The sequence below is a fragment of the Folsomia candida genome, unplaced genomic scaffold, assembly GCF_002217175.1.
Source record: "Folsomia candida strain VU population unplaced genomic scaffold, ASM221717v1 Fcan01_Sc011, whole genome shotgun sequence".
Lineage (NCBI taxonomy): Eukaryota > Metazoa > Arthropoda > Collembola > Entomobryomorpha > Isotomidae > Folsomia > Folsomia candida.
In genome coordinates, this window is record NW_019091203.1 from 1,181,251 (window position 1) to 1,195,919 (window position 14,669).

General features: G+C 34.8%; 1 protein-coding gene and 1 long non-coding RNA gene across 3 annotated transcripts; both read right to left on the bottom strand.

Annotated features, from left to right (window-relative positions):
• Positions 1-293: 293 nt before the first annotated feature.
• LOC110854941 lies at positions 294-10,962 on the bottom strand. 2 transcript variants are annotated; one of them, XR_004835774.1, is made up of 7 exons: positions 10,784-10,962; positions 10,554-10,627; positions 10,269-10,336; positions 10,101-10,173; positions 9,821-9,985; positions 8,718-8,751; positions 294-8,642 (listed from the first exon to the last, which is right to left on the bottom strand). It is a non-coding gene; the product is annotated as an uncharacterized LOC110854941 (long non-coding RNA). The 2 variants fall into 2 exon arrangements; XR_002548389.2 differs by lacking the exon at positions 8,718-8,751 and having other exon boundaries at positions 294-3,700.
• A 505-nt stretch (positions 10,963-11,467) lies between these two features.
• LOC118436968 lies at positions 11,468-13,608 on the bottom strand. Its single transcript, XM_035855690.1, has 4 exons — positions 13,294-13,608; positions 12,941-13,222; positions 12,268-12,594; positions 11,468-11,982 (listed from the first exon to the last, which is right to left on the bottom strand). The coding sequence occupies exons 1-4, from the start codon at positions 13,439-13,441 to the stop codon at positions 11,831-11,833; spliced, it is 909 nt and encodes a 302-aa protein (XP_035711583.1). The 5' UTR covers positions 13,442-13,608; the 3' UTR covers positions 11,468-11,830.
• Positions 13,609-14,669: the final 1,061 nt, after the last annotated feature.

Genomic DNA, 14,669 nt, shown 5'->3' on the forward strand with positions numbered 1-14,669 from the left:
CACAACTATCTGAGGATAACATGCTCCTCTGTTCAAAATTTTGACCCGCTACGATAAACCGTTCCGGGTTATTCAAGGTCAAATACGTTTTCAGCAACGTGCTGGACTCTCTGTATGTATAGATCACTTTGCTGGTCACTTCATGGTGCAAAATTTTGTTACAAGTATTTATATTTTTTCATATCCACATTTTATTCATACATAATAAAATACTATGTATGTTACAGATTACCTGTTTCTTATAAACTGAAAATATGCACGCTTAATAAATAATTTCCACACAAATGAATACATCAATTTACATATCAATGATTAAGTGTTTATTATTATACACATATTATGTATCTAGATTTAAACGTGAGAATCGGGGAACTCATTGGATATCAGTACAATTTATATCAATGCATACATACGTAATCATTATTTATTAATTACACATTAACCAACACGGCCAATGTAAAGTCGATGACATGTGACATACATACATACCTATATGTACACACATATTTAATAATGCAAGTTGAAAAACAGGAAAACTCAGATATTGAAAACGTGTGACTAAAGTTATTCTTAATTCTAAGCTTTTGAATGAGTAAATATTTACAAAAATTCTAGTAAATTTCTAATATCCTGGCATCCTGGCATGCGTCCTGGCATAAGTACGTATGTAGTACAAACTACCTAACCCAGACATTTAAAAAGCATATAACCGTTTAGTAAAGTTGCCCACCGAAAAATAAGCTTTTTTGCTTTAATACACCAACAAAGAATGAGGACATTAACAAGACTTCTCGTTTTGGTTGCTGTCGTGTATTTAATCCCATAATTTAATACCACCGCCTTCCAAAAACATGTCACTAATTACCCACAAAGTTACGCATTCCTTAAGGAGCTCCCGTCAAAAAGCTCTGGCTAATGGTAAGTTGTTATCTTTTAAACAATGTAGGCAAATTTAGAATACAAAGAAAAAATTTATTTTAGTAAATCAGGTTAAATTATATGTTCCCTCAGGAGTTGTAGAATAGATAAAACATTATACTAATGTAACCGGGCTATGCAATGCAATACATATTAGGGCATCCAAAACCGGTTTTTCCGATTTTGCAAAACCGGTTAAAAACCGGTTTTCGATTTACCCGAAAACCGGTTTTATAATTTTCCAAAAAAAAAAACGTTTTGTAAAAAACCGGTTTTATCTACCACACTCGAAAACCGGTTTTCGATTTTTGATAACAATTGCTTTAGAACTACAAAATATTAGTCATGTCTTGTTTTTCATGCAGAAATAAATTGTGGTGAAATATTTTTTCCGAAATTAATGCCCAAAATTTATTCAACAATTTTACATTATACTTAACACGTTTTTAAAATTTTGTAGAAAACAGGTGTGAAAACCGGTTTCGGAGAAAATAGAAAACCGGTTTCACGAAAATTTAAAAAACCGGAAAATTCTAAAACCGGTTTTACGAAAGTTTTCCAAAATCGGAAAAATCGAAAACCGGTTTTTCAAAATTTTCCGATTCTGGATGCCCTAATACATACAGAGGCAGAAGAGATGAATACTATAGAACTTGGCATCTGGTCCAACTTTCAAAAATGAAACCAAAAATTATTTAGCGTTACCACAACTTTTCTCTCTCCAGCCACACGGATAAATACTGATACTCCGTCGTACAAAGTTGCGTCTAAATATGTAAAGTAATCTTGATTTCATTACTTTTGCATAATATTAAATTAAGTGTATTATTCAAACCAGGACACACTATTCCTGACGACATGTGTTAAGCACCTTGGTACACCTTTTCATAAACTACCCATGACGGAAATAATTCGGACCTCAGTGATTGCGCAGGTTGCAAGATATCTCTCAGAAGAAAAAGTATGCACCAGAAGGAATTTACACGAAAGATTTCTCATATTCTATAGTAAGTTAGGCATTCATTTTTACGTGAAACAAAATATAACAAAACATTGCAGTTGCCACCATAATTGCAATGCTAGCCATAAAATAGGTGTTTTACATAAACACCAGATGTATTTTAGTTGATTAATTCATGCCCTCTTCGCAAGTTAAATAATTCAAACACTAATTGAATAATTTTGAAATTGTCGTCACGATTTTAAGCTGAGTATTTCGAGAGGATGCAATCAATCAAGGGGATCGTATCTTAAAATATAACTGAGCCCTTAACTGGTTGGGACCTATCGTCATTATGAAACTCGGCAAAGTGCCTACCTATTTAGTACCCTTTGGCCCTGTAGGTATTTCGAAGGACTGTATAAGAAATTTCTCTGAAAGCAAAGAATAAGATATGCTAAAAAATTTCATTACACATGTGTATATATGTACAGAAGTGGCATCTTACCCAATAGTGTCCAGGGGGGGGCGATAATTTTCATACTATCCCCATATTTAAAAATCAAGCCCACCAGAACAATAATTTAAAAGTGCTTTACAATAATCCGAATAAACATGGATAAATTTTCTTCTCTAATTTCACCACGGTCAAGTTATGACATATGTAGTTCACACAAAAAATTAATCACCATTGACAATTTTCACGCTTTAACCACCGCCCAGTTCAAGTGTCTTACTATGCTTTTGGACCATAGATTGCCCATTGGATTGGCTGTCGCATTGTGCACCCTATTTTTGAATCGTGGATTTAATATCTCAGGTAAGATTTTTTTGTCTCCAACTCTTTCCTCATTTACATTATGATGAACAGAGCCGATGTTGGAAAGTCGGGATGCGTATGCGTCTTTACGGCAATATCCCGTTTTCAATTTATCACTACGTTCTGTGATCCTCTTCATTGGATCGCATTATGAATTCTCGCCTACCCAAATATTCAGTGGCTTTAGCAGATCCGGCCGTGGCATTGGTTATCTCTCAAATTAACCGACTACCCGTCAGTTGAATATGTATATATGTACATTTCTGCCTTTTTCGGACCGCATGCCCAATAACCTTGCCATATTTTTATTGCATTAAAATGATTGGTTACCACAACTGTTGGAATGGGGTGATCTCGTTCCAGCAGAGTTGGATGAAAATCAAGAAAAATACAAGTGGAGATGTTTGGCAATAGTGTTTTAGGAGGATCAGCCTCAACGTGATTGAATTTAATTTGAGAAATAAATAGATTTGAAATAAGTTCAACCAGAAATAAAAGTGTACTTTGTTTGATAAAGGAATTATGTATGCCTTGGTCAATCTTATGATTCTAAACATTGCGACCTTCCAGGATTTCAATCATATTTCTTGTGGTAAGGTAAAGATTGGTGGCTTAACACAAGGAATGCATTCAAGCTTCACACAACGTGAACCCTACTGTTTTCCTAACATCAGACATTTTAGCTGCACATATGGCCCAAGAAAATGGAACAATTGCGGAACAGAAAAAGTGGCCTGGAAGCAACCAACAAATAAGTAACCATTGAAACGTAGAAAAAGGTTTACAACCATAAGTTAAGAATAAATTTTCCAGAAAGTTTATATTACCGAAATTTGCACTATACATTCATGCAACATCGTAAAATTATCGTCAACTGTAATAAACGTTGTTTTCGCTACCGTACATACAGTCTTGCATATATTTGATCAGCTGAGCCGTGAGAAGCGCGTGCCCGTAATAAGTATTACCGGTTAGACACGGGACCTCCATAACCCAAGTCTCCGGCAACAAATCATGTCGACCTGTACATTTTTAAAACTTTAGCTTTTCAGATGCGGGCTTAAGAAATACGCAAAACTCTCTACTCACTCTGCCCTAACAAAAACTAGGGAACTTACTCTGGAAATATAAACAGTGATACTGTACAAGATTCTGTGTTTTTATTACTTAGCTTAATTTAGCAAGTAATTGAAATTACTTAATTTTCAGTAAATTTTTACGAAGCTGAATACCATTAGGCTTTGTAAACAGCATGACATATAGAAGGCTAGCCTATGCGCAGTGTTATCGACCATATTTATCAATCAATCCGAATCAGAAGAAAATTTAGGTTAAAGAGCAATCGTGATACGAAAATTTAGTGGGTACGTTAGGTATCCGGGATACCTAAGATTCTGTATATTCTAATATATACTTCCTTAAATAATCGACGCATAACTGAACCTTACCAAGGTTAAATTTTTCGAAAATATTTCCTATTCATAGAAAGGGTTTATGGGGAGGTCTGTCAACAATCGGCAATAATTTTTTCCGGCCAGGAACGATATAATAATTTTAGTTACGTTGGACACAGCTCTGTAAAAAATTTAAGAGACATAATAATCGCGATAATCTAGTCAGGCTTAATAGATTTATGTCCGCCAAATTTAGCAAAGAATTTGTTATTTGAGTGATTAGTTTGTCTTAGCATATCCACCGAATCAAGAGGAAATACTAAATAAAAAGCATGATAATTTCTTTTCATCAGTTGAAAAGTAATTGGAAGTTGATTTACAAACGAATGAAGAAGTCCCTATTTGGGTCTTACTCGATTTTTGTATGATGGTAAACCATGGTCATTTCCCATTAAATATGTGTTCAAATGTTACACATTTGTACAGATTTTGCAAACCAACCCAAAAATTAAGGATAAAAAGCTGGAGAATTTGGTAAAAATTCATTAATACATTGGTATTATGGGATGACAACGAGATTACGAAGGTATTACGAGATTATGAGATTATTATGGCCTCAAACCTCCACATAGTAAATCTTTATAGTAAAGCGTCTGTGAAAAAAAATATCCAAATTAAGTATTCTTCACTGAAAGAGGGGAGGGAACCACCATGAAAAGCACTCGTGGCAAATCAATAACGTTAAAAACTTCGGTTGATAAGGAAAAACTAAATTGGAGCAATCCAGAAAAGCGACAAGGTAGAAAGTAACTAGTGAGAATAATTTTGCCAGGAAATTACGAATGTAAGATTAGAAAGAACCGTAACACAAGTGGTGCCGAAAGTAATGTCAGCCTGTATTCTAAGCTTTCCCCCTATATTAAATAACCCATTCTGACTGCCTTCTAACAATAACTATGGGACTCAGGCTGGAAATATAAGTGCTGAAAGAGTACAATGCTTTATAATTTGATTTTAAGCACAAAATTCAGGAAGTTTCAATCACCGAAATTTACATTATACATGCATGCAACCCGGTTATAATCCTTATGACGAGGTAAAATTGTCGCAATTTTACATCCGTTGCATTCGCTATCGTACAGTCTTATATCGGATCAGCTAGAGCGTAAGAAGCCCGTGACCATGATACAAGCTCGACTCCGTACCCTAATTACCCCCGCAACAGAAATGGTGGAAAACGCGGTGAACCTGTGCAAATTTTTAATTTTAAATGTATTTTAAAAATACATATTGTACAGCTTAAAGTAGCAGTTCAACTAGATCTGTATACACTTATTTTACGTTACACCCGTAATTAAGTACAATGCTCAAATTAAAAATTAAGAGTGTAGCAAATTTAGCCAATGCATAACTAAATACTAAACATATGTAAGACATAGAACATTTGCTTTATCTAAATACCTGTACTTTACTTTATCAAAGCATGCACTCTTCCGAAATAAATTAGTTCAAAATAATGGAATTACTTTGTAATTGCTATTACTGTTTTAGGATATTTTCGGAAGATGTCAATAACACTCTAAGAAATGTTGTTACGATTATAACCGGAAAGTACATACATATGACTGTACCGCCATTGTAATAAATCTGGCACCAACTGGTTATACATAAATTCATCGCAACTATTTCATAGTAACCAACTTATGTAGTACCACGGGGTGAAAAATTTATAACCATAGCGGTAGAGTTATACATATGTATACATATGTTTAGTTTCTGGCTGTAATCGTAACCACATTTCTTAGAGTGTAGCTTAAAACGTAACCCACCCTTAAACTGGCTCGGACCGATCGTAATTATGCAACTAGACGAAGCACCTTTGAAGGTATTTTGAAGGACTGTATGAGAAATCTCTGACAAAACAAAGAATCCGTTATGCTAAATAATTTCATTGCAAATGTATCATAAAACTATCCAAGTACATATAAATTGAATTTAAAATTCAGATTGCCTAAATTTTCAGAATATTTCCGTTAATGCGTGCAAGCCGTATAATCTCTTGAACGACGTACCATTATCGTCAACAAGGTTTTCTCAACCCGACCTTGATTTGTTCGGTGTTAGTTTGTGTTATCCGTCCTATCAAATTGACATGTTTGCTGAACATAATCTTGGTAACCGCAAAAAGGACCTGGGGACCAAATACGGCTGTAACTAGCTAATTGGACCGGCAACCCTCTCGCAACATACCCTCTTCAATTTTCATTAAATTTTTTAGATTGAACAAGACCCAGCAGGACCATCCATTAATTCTCCCTTGCAAAATTATTGCACAGCTAAAGATTACTAATAATTTCTGGACTTGATCAGAAATGAAGGTCACCACTACAAATACCATTTTAATTTTACTACACATTTATCATGACATCGATAAATTCGTAGTTTTAAGTAATAAATAATTCCTGGTAATATTGCAAGCCTCAGCATTTCAAACGATTTATTTAGATTTTAATTATATTCCCTATAGATAACCATGTTAACGTTCTTAACCCCTTATTGACGAATTCTACTGCTCTCAACGGAGAAGTACCGATTCTCGGTCGTACACAAAACTGAGAATGTGCCAATAAATCGGTAACAGCAGATAGACATCAATACACTTAGGGACAAGCTCGCCGAAGAGAATACCCGTAACAGAAATAGTGCAAAATGAAGTCAACCTGTGTATTGTACATTCAAAATTCCAGTTTAGGAGATTCAAGCGAGATAAATACACATAACGCTCTACTACTTTACTTTAAAAAGAACGTCACGATTTTCTATTTGTGGTATCGATGAAACTTCCAAGTTCGGTGAGGCCACTGCACGTAAGCTAATGGTGCCTCCTTAATAAACCCAAATGTGTGTCATTGGTTTATTCTATTCGTTAGAATGCTTGCATTATTACAAAACTATAATTTACAATAGATATTATCACGGCACTGTTGCAACACCAGCGCTATTTTAAAATAAGATTTGAAATTTTACAACACCTAATCAAATCAAAATTTAGCAAAGGCCTCGGTTAATCGTCACTGTAAAATAAATCTGCATCCAAAACAGAATGAAAAACTACTACTGCATTTAGTAAGCGAGGACTAGATTTATTACTACATAAAATTTATAGATAGTCAACAAACGTGGTTAACGTGAAAGTAAAAAAAAACAATTCGGCAACGAATTTTCAAGGTAAGAGAATATAATAAATTTCCTCATTGGTAAGTTATGAGATCAGGTGTAAAAATTGTGATTTTTACAAAATTTCACATTCGAAATTTTTTTCGAATGAGAAATTTAAAAATTTAGAGTGCCAGTTGTAACAATTTACTAAATGTTGATCGTCAAAATTTAACTAGATAAATGACTTTCTCAATAAGCTTAAGAAATTTCTATGTTGTGAATCATAACGTGACAGAGTTCATTTTCACATTCAACACATAAATAACTGTCAGAAATACACATCTCAATTTACGTTTTACCTTTATATGCTGTTTAACTTATGATTTAACTTATGGCTTAAATTAACAGTTCAAGTGAATATACGCATTTATCAATACAACGATAAATGCGCGCTTTCCTCTGGCCAGTTTCTCTAGCCTTCTTAGATTGTCAATCTTCTATCCAGGAAGAACAAGGTGAAGCAGAAAACCAATTATGACACATATGGACGTTAAATTATCAAGTACATACCAGTATACTTTTGAACTAGACTTTCGTCGTACGGAAATTCCAATATTTATTTCTGCCCTCGCCACAAATACCTTTTGTAGCGAAATCTACTCCGTAGGAAATGGTGCCCACTTATAATCAAAAAACTTGAGAAACTAGCCGATCTATGTACCGGTTTGAGAGATATGAAGCCTGTAACCCTGTAATAAAAGAAATGACAACTACCCTAAAGAGTGAAGATTTAAAGTGTCAAAAAGCACTTTAACCACAGATGGTAGTATTATCCACCCATTGCCACTTAGCTCGCTTGAAAGAACCTGAGTTGTGTCTCAGAAAGTTTGTGAGATTTCATTCCACTATTTTTAGTCAAGAAACATAACACAAATCTGCCATTATGTAGCCATCGACCTCCGCACCATTACAACCGTATGCGTTCGTGATTGTCAACAAGCCTTGACAGAAGATAAGGACATTTTCCTTAATTTTCGCGTTCTCTATTAATTAATTCTCCCGTTGTGGGAATAACATCTCGAGCCTTGAGACGATGCTTACAAGAGCATATGTTCCTCCTAAATTAGGACTTTAGTTTCAAATAATCATCAATTCATTGGTTGAACTAAGGTAACTGTACGAAGTCCTTTGTTAAGATTTAAAAATTACAATTAGAGAAGGACAAGGTGCACAAATGTCGATCTGGGGCCAAGACTTTTAATTTTTTAATTTTTAAGATTATGATGGTATAAGAATAAATCAGTGTGCTAGACTTGAAAAAAATTACCTGCAGCAACTTTCGTAGGCTGAAAAATGGAAATTTAGCCATGCCAGTTTTTGACACCTTAAGGGGACATTATCTTCAGAACGGCTACAGATTTGTGAAGACATCGAATTTAGGAAATGAAGGTACTTAAATAAGGTTACTACAAAATCTCATACTAACCTTGTATCTCGCAAACCGGCTCCACAGAAAAATCCTATATCACAAAAATCATAAGTTTTTTGATGTTCGTTATAATATTTTGCTTATATGGCATCGATTGAACCGTAGGATTTTGCTCGAATAAATTTTTTATGAAAGACCTATTATACCCATACACCATATAAAAAATTAGGCGGTAAAAACCAAACATGTCAAAATTAAACATTGAAGTCTTGAAAATGATCGCCTATTTGATCTTTTATCTCAAAAACTAAGATACACGCCACCGCCCAATTTTTTATATGTTGCATGGGTGTAGTTGGTCTTCGATAAAAAATTTATTCGAGCAAAATCCTACGGTTCAATCGATGTCATATAAGCAAAATATTAAAAAAACATCGAAAAAACAATAATTTTTGTGAGATCGGATTTTCTTGCGGATCCGGTTTGAGCAATTTTGGATTAGTATGCGATTTTTTAGTTACCCTATGTAAGTACCATCATTTATCTAATTGGTTGTGTTCAGAAATCTGTAGCTGTTTTGGACATAATGTCTCCTGAAGACCTTAAAAATCGACATATGTCGATTTTTCGCTATGTATCGAAATGCTGCGCTTTTGGCCTTGGAGGTAACTTTTTCAAGTCTAACATCCTGATTTATTCTTTCAATAACCATCGGTACCATCATAATCTTCAAAATTAAAAAATTAAAAGTCTTGGCCCCAGATCGGCATTTGTGCACCTTGTCCTTCGGATTCTCTTTTTCTCGGACTATTTTTTTCTGACTTTCTTAAAAAATAAAATTCCCGAGAATGTATAAGAGGCCGCAAATTATACATCGATAAATCAATCTGTATTTGAATATATAATTAGGTGCAGTTGTGGCTACAAAATTTCCCTACTAAATTTTCGGTATTTTTTCTTTTAAACGTAGCTTAAAAATTTGCAATATTTTGTCTTTAAGACATTTCTACCAGTGATTTTGTCAGGCTAAATATATTACGATTTACAGTCAAAAAATGTGTATTCATTTTGATAATTTGAACACACAAATTTTGAACACTACTAATATTATTTTTATAATTAAGACATATTTTACTGATAATAAAAATTATACTACGTACATCTTGAAGTGCGGGGAATTACTTTGCCAATATTATTGTAACCGCAGACCTTAAATTGAGTAAATGTCTACGCGTCAGTAAATGGAAATGACCTTTCTGACTAGAAAGTGCTTTCCTTGGTTGAGCGGATCTGCTGATTATCTCCGAAGGTACGCATCTTCAGACCTATAAATACATAGTAAAAACGGCCAGGTTACGTAAAAACGATTACCCAGAAATATTTCAATAAAAAACACAATTTTTAAAACTGCAAAAGTAAATTTATGTCGTATGAAAATACCTGCTAACATCGGACGTGCAAATGAAGGGAACGAGTTTCATCGATTGCCAATTAAGTTTTCAAAACGAGGTGCCTATAAAGTCAGTCGCAAATTGGGCAAAATTTAAGGTATCGACATATGGATCTTTTTGTAATGACGGTTGCATTTAATTCAAAAAATTTGCATACCTGTGTAAACTGGGTTCCGTTGATGAATTGTCCTTAAAAATCGCATTTTCAAGACCTCTGTCCCCTCCCTGCATTATATATATTTGTAAGTTAGGTGCACATATGTTTATATATTCTACGTATATAATTAATTAATTTGATTGCAAATTTATAGTCGAAATCCCCTTATTTTATAAATTTTTCTTTACTTAAACCTTTATTAAATAGGTTCATTGTTATGCGTAAATAAAAATCGCAATCATTGACATAAAAAGTGAATACATACATATGTGCATATTTACTTACAATTTCCAAATGATGTACTACAAGGGCGATTTAGATAAATGGCGGCAGAAGGAGAATTTAGACGTGACCATAACCTGGAAATGTTAAGTAAATAAGTAATCTGGCAATTTCACAAGAATATGAGTACACACCAAAAGAAAACATAGATACATAACGCTCGCTTCGAAAAGGTACGATGTATACATAAAGGCGATTTTTTTTGGATTTTTTGCAAACATTGAAAAACTTACATATTTAACAGTACACAGGGACAATCAATTAAAATCTATAAATCACCATGGTCAACACTGCAACAAAAAAATTAGAAATGTAACTCCCCCCCCCCTCACTATTGAAACGTAGTTTGATTTTATTATCAGTTCTTCAGAATAAATCGCCAAAAACTGTTGAAAGCAAACCAGCACACGATGTTGTGCACAATATCAGGTAAATGAAAGAATTTGGCAAACTTTATGCGAAGGGCCATTCAAAAATAATTTGATTATTTCAGTCTTCTGTAGATAAAGCAGGTTTTACTTTCTTCGTCACCTAAAACCCATGTAATCTCCAACCAACCTAAGCGACACAAAAGAATTAAAATCATGACATTAGATTGGAACGGCCCCCTCATGAAGTGGGTTGCAAGCTTAAATAGTTATTTATATCTGCTCCCGATCTTCTCCATTCGGATCGAGTGCATAGAAAAATGCGAATGTGCATGTATACATGCATCGCTTTATAAATAACATTCACCCCAAAGAACAGTTCAAGTTGGGCGTCATAACGGATGCCACACTTTCCAGCAAGGATCTCAACACGCGTAAAATTGGCAATCCCCAACGTGACAAGTACATACTGACTTATGAGCAATGCAAGTTTTTCACATGTAAAACGCAGATTTATCAATGCAAAAAAAAAACAGACAATATTATCTATCTCGTTCATCATAACAAATCATTTATGTAGTTACATAAATTTTTATGGTGCGATAATTTCACTTCGAGTACTTATTAAACATATATTGGTGTTGCCAATTAAGGTATGTATGTATGTACCCTAAATATTGTCTGGGATTTATTGGAAATGAAATTGGAATGGAAATCTAGGAAAAATTTTCTAACGTCATATTTGCACCACTTCTTACATAAATACAACACTAAATACGTACATACAGTATGCAAAATATGTATAAATTGTTTCGCACAACATTCGCAAAACAGAAAAAACATAAAACTTAATGATAAATTTTATCTGATAAATTATGAATTTAAATTAGCAATGAAATATAAATTTTACAATTATTTTAATTTCAAAATTGGAATTGGTGCATGGTTGTCGATCGTTTTCATTTCACTACCCGTTCCTTTGCCACGATCTGAGGAAAAAGGTTCCAATGATTTTTTGGGTTGTACCAAATTTCCTCGGTTGTTCATAGGGGACTCAAGCGACCCTAAAATTTACGAAGAAATTAACATTGTCAAATTCCCAGTTAAAGAAAATTAACACCTACACTCTTAAAAACAATGTCATTCTTCTGAAAAGTTAATGCAATCTAAATTAGATATGTAGAAAAACTATGCTACATAAATTCAGAATAACGGTAACTTGCCAAAGAGGAAAGTTTACTTTTGATTTGTATACATAGCTTATTAAATTAAGAATTCAGACTGCATTAAATTTTCAAAAGGGTTGCCATATTTTTAAGAGTGTATGCATATCTAGGAATTAAACTAACCAACTCTATTCCCCTTAGCCAGATTATTACTGGCGGGATTCTTCATTTTGGCGGCCAATTCATGTCCCACGATGGGACGATATCCCTTACTGACAACGTTGGAGATACCGGGTTTCTCACCGTTAGGAACCTTCAGCCCTAACGGTTTGGCTGCTATCTTTGCAGCCGAATAGCCTGCCAGGCCATCCGACACGGGAACCAGGGCCATGTGTAAACCCTGCTTGGCCGTTATTTTCGTCTCGCCTTTAATCGCACTGGCGAGATCATGACCCATAGCGACGTACCCGTGAGGCTTGGCCTTTTTTCCATTTATGAGCTTGGCGCTTCCTGTGTAAAGAAAAGGGACTCAATAAGGCGAGAAATTACAAATTTTCCAAGACAGGAACGGCTGTACATTACGTCATCAAAACAAACGCTGATTTTTCAATCGCTTACCTACCCGTTCCCTATCCTACAATTATTTAGGTCAACACAAGTAGGATGGGAGATCCGTCTTTTGATGACGTAATATATGGAATTTTTACACATCAGATGGCAACGCGAACCTATTTGAGGCGCGGGCTATGGCGTCAATTTATCTGATTTTTTAGCGGAGTCGCAATGATGACCGAATAGGAAATCCGATTTTTTGGCCGCAGCGCCCGTAAAATACCGCGACTTGTATTCAACTCACCCGTGATAATCCCGTCCATCGCTGCCCCGCCAGCGATTCCTCCACTAACCGCGCCCACCGGTCCGCCAACCGCGAGTCCGCCAATTCCTCCCAGAGCAACGCCTGTACTTCGAGAGGCGGATTTCATGGCTTCGTCCCCTTTCTTATTGTCCCCCAGGGCGTAGTGTAAACCCCCCTTGACATGTCCAGCGACTGGAATTGAGTCAATTACGTCGTCTAAATCGTCAGCAAACTTCTTCTGAAGGTCGAGTGCTTTCCCTGGCTCTCCTCCGATGGCGTAACCTATCGCAAAAATTTGACTTGCTTAAGTCTTCATATGTGCCAATATTTTCTGAATTTTGTAAATTCTTTACCTGCAGATGCGATTTGCGAGATTACAGGAAATGTGTTTTTATAAGCAAAGTTTTTCTGGGTAACAAGTGCTCCCTCCGCGTTGCCACCGACCCATTGAACGAACGATTTGGTCTGCGAGACCACCGGAATGCTGTCCGTATTTCCCATCTTTGGTATTTCGGGAAAGTTCTAAGCGTCCAAAAGCGACTTTTATGGAGAAATAAGTTATTTAAATCAAAAAATACTTTCGAATAAATTACTAAACTCTAATTTGACGATTCTCAAGCTGCTCCAATAAACCTATGTATCTTTGAATAGACCCGCTGCTCAGGCAATCATCTGCAACGATCTAACCCACTGATGAACGGTTCATGTCAAATTTATGCCAAAAATTTCCATTGACTAGTACCAAACCAGGTTATTGACTAATTTATCAATTGAATAAAATTCATATTTTGATATAGAAGAAAACACGCATGTTGATTTTTAGCCCAGTTGATGTGATACGAATTCTGGTTTTGGGGAATTTTTGTACTTTTGACTATTATTTTGCTGTCATGCGATATTTATGTATTGTGAAAGTGGGGAAGAAAAAGTGACACCATTCCGGTCGAGTCATTGCCCTGCAAACCCAGTTTGGTGAAAAGAGTTTGCTTTTCTAAATTTCTAAAAGATGCGATTTAATGATTTTATCAAACAGATAAAATATTTCGCTTGACTTTTAATCTTACTTTCTGGCACAACAAATGAAATGTATGCAAATGAAGATGCAAATATACAATGCTACATAGCTCAAACTTTAATTATACGTATGTGTCAAATTTAACTTTTGCTTTGAAAGAGTTTGTAAACGATTAAGATAATAACATATCATCTAACCTATTCAACTTGCAAACTACATACTAATTTATATATTTCTCATATTTATCCAGTCTCATGTTTTCTAAATTTAAGGAGGTATTTTCGCAATACATGGGTGTGGTTTGTGAAAGCAATTTATTCGAACTTTCAATGCTAACCTTGCATCATCATCAGGAAATCAGGATTTTAACAATATTATGGATCGAAATATGTACATTGCAGTTCTAAAATTTCATATTTTCTACCAAATCAGAACAAATATTGCCTAGATTAAATATCAAATAAATTATATTGCAATAATTTTGTGATATTTTTAAGGACACGAAAGTGCACGACTATTACCTGTAGTACATATTTGCACAATTATCACTTTTACATTGCACATCGATCGTTTTCCTCATTCCTGTTATGAGTTTTCGGAAATTTCCATGAACTGACCCAAATTTAACCACAAGTTCCAAGCATAGCACCAGCAAACAAAATAGCAGACATATCCCATACACATAAAACCCTGTGGCCACCTTTGAATTAAAGT

Excerpts from the sequence above, each read along its gene's own strand:
- LOC118436968 (XM_035855690.1), bottom strand. The coding sequence starts at position 13,441 with ATGGGAAATACGGACAGCATTCCGGTGGTCTCGCAGACCAAATCGTTC. Across the intron at positions 13,223-13,293 it reads CTCGCAAATCGCATCTGCAG|GTTACGCCATCGGAGGAGAG; the intron begins GTAAAGAATTTA and ends TTTTTGCGATAG. Across the intron at positions 12,595-12,940 it reads GATGGACGGGATTATCACGG|GAAGCGCCAAGCTCATAAAT; the intron begins GTGAGTTGAATA and ends TTCTTTACACAG.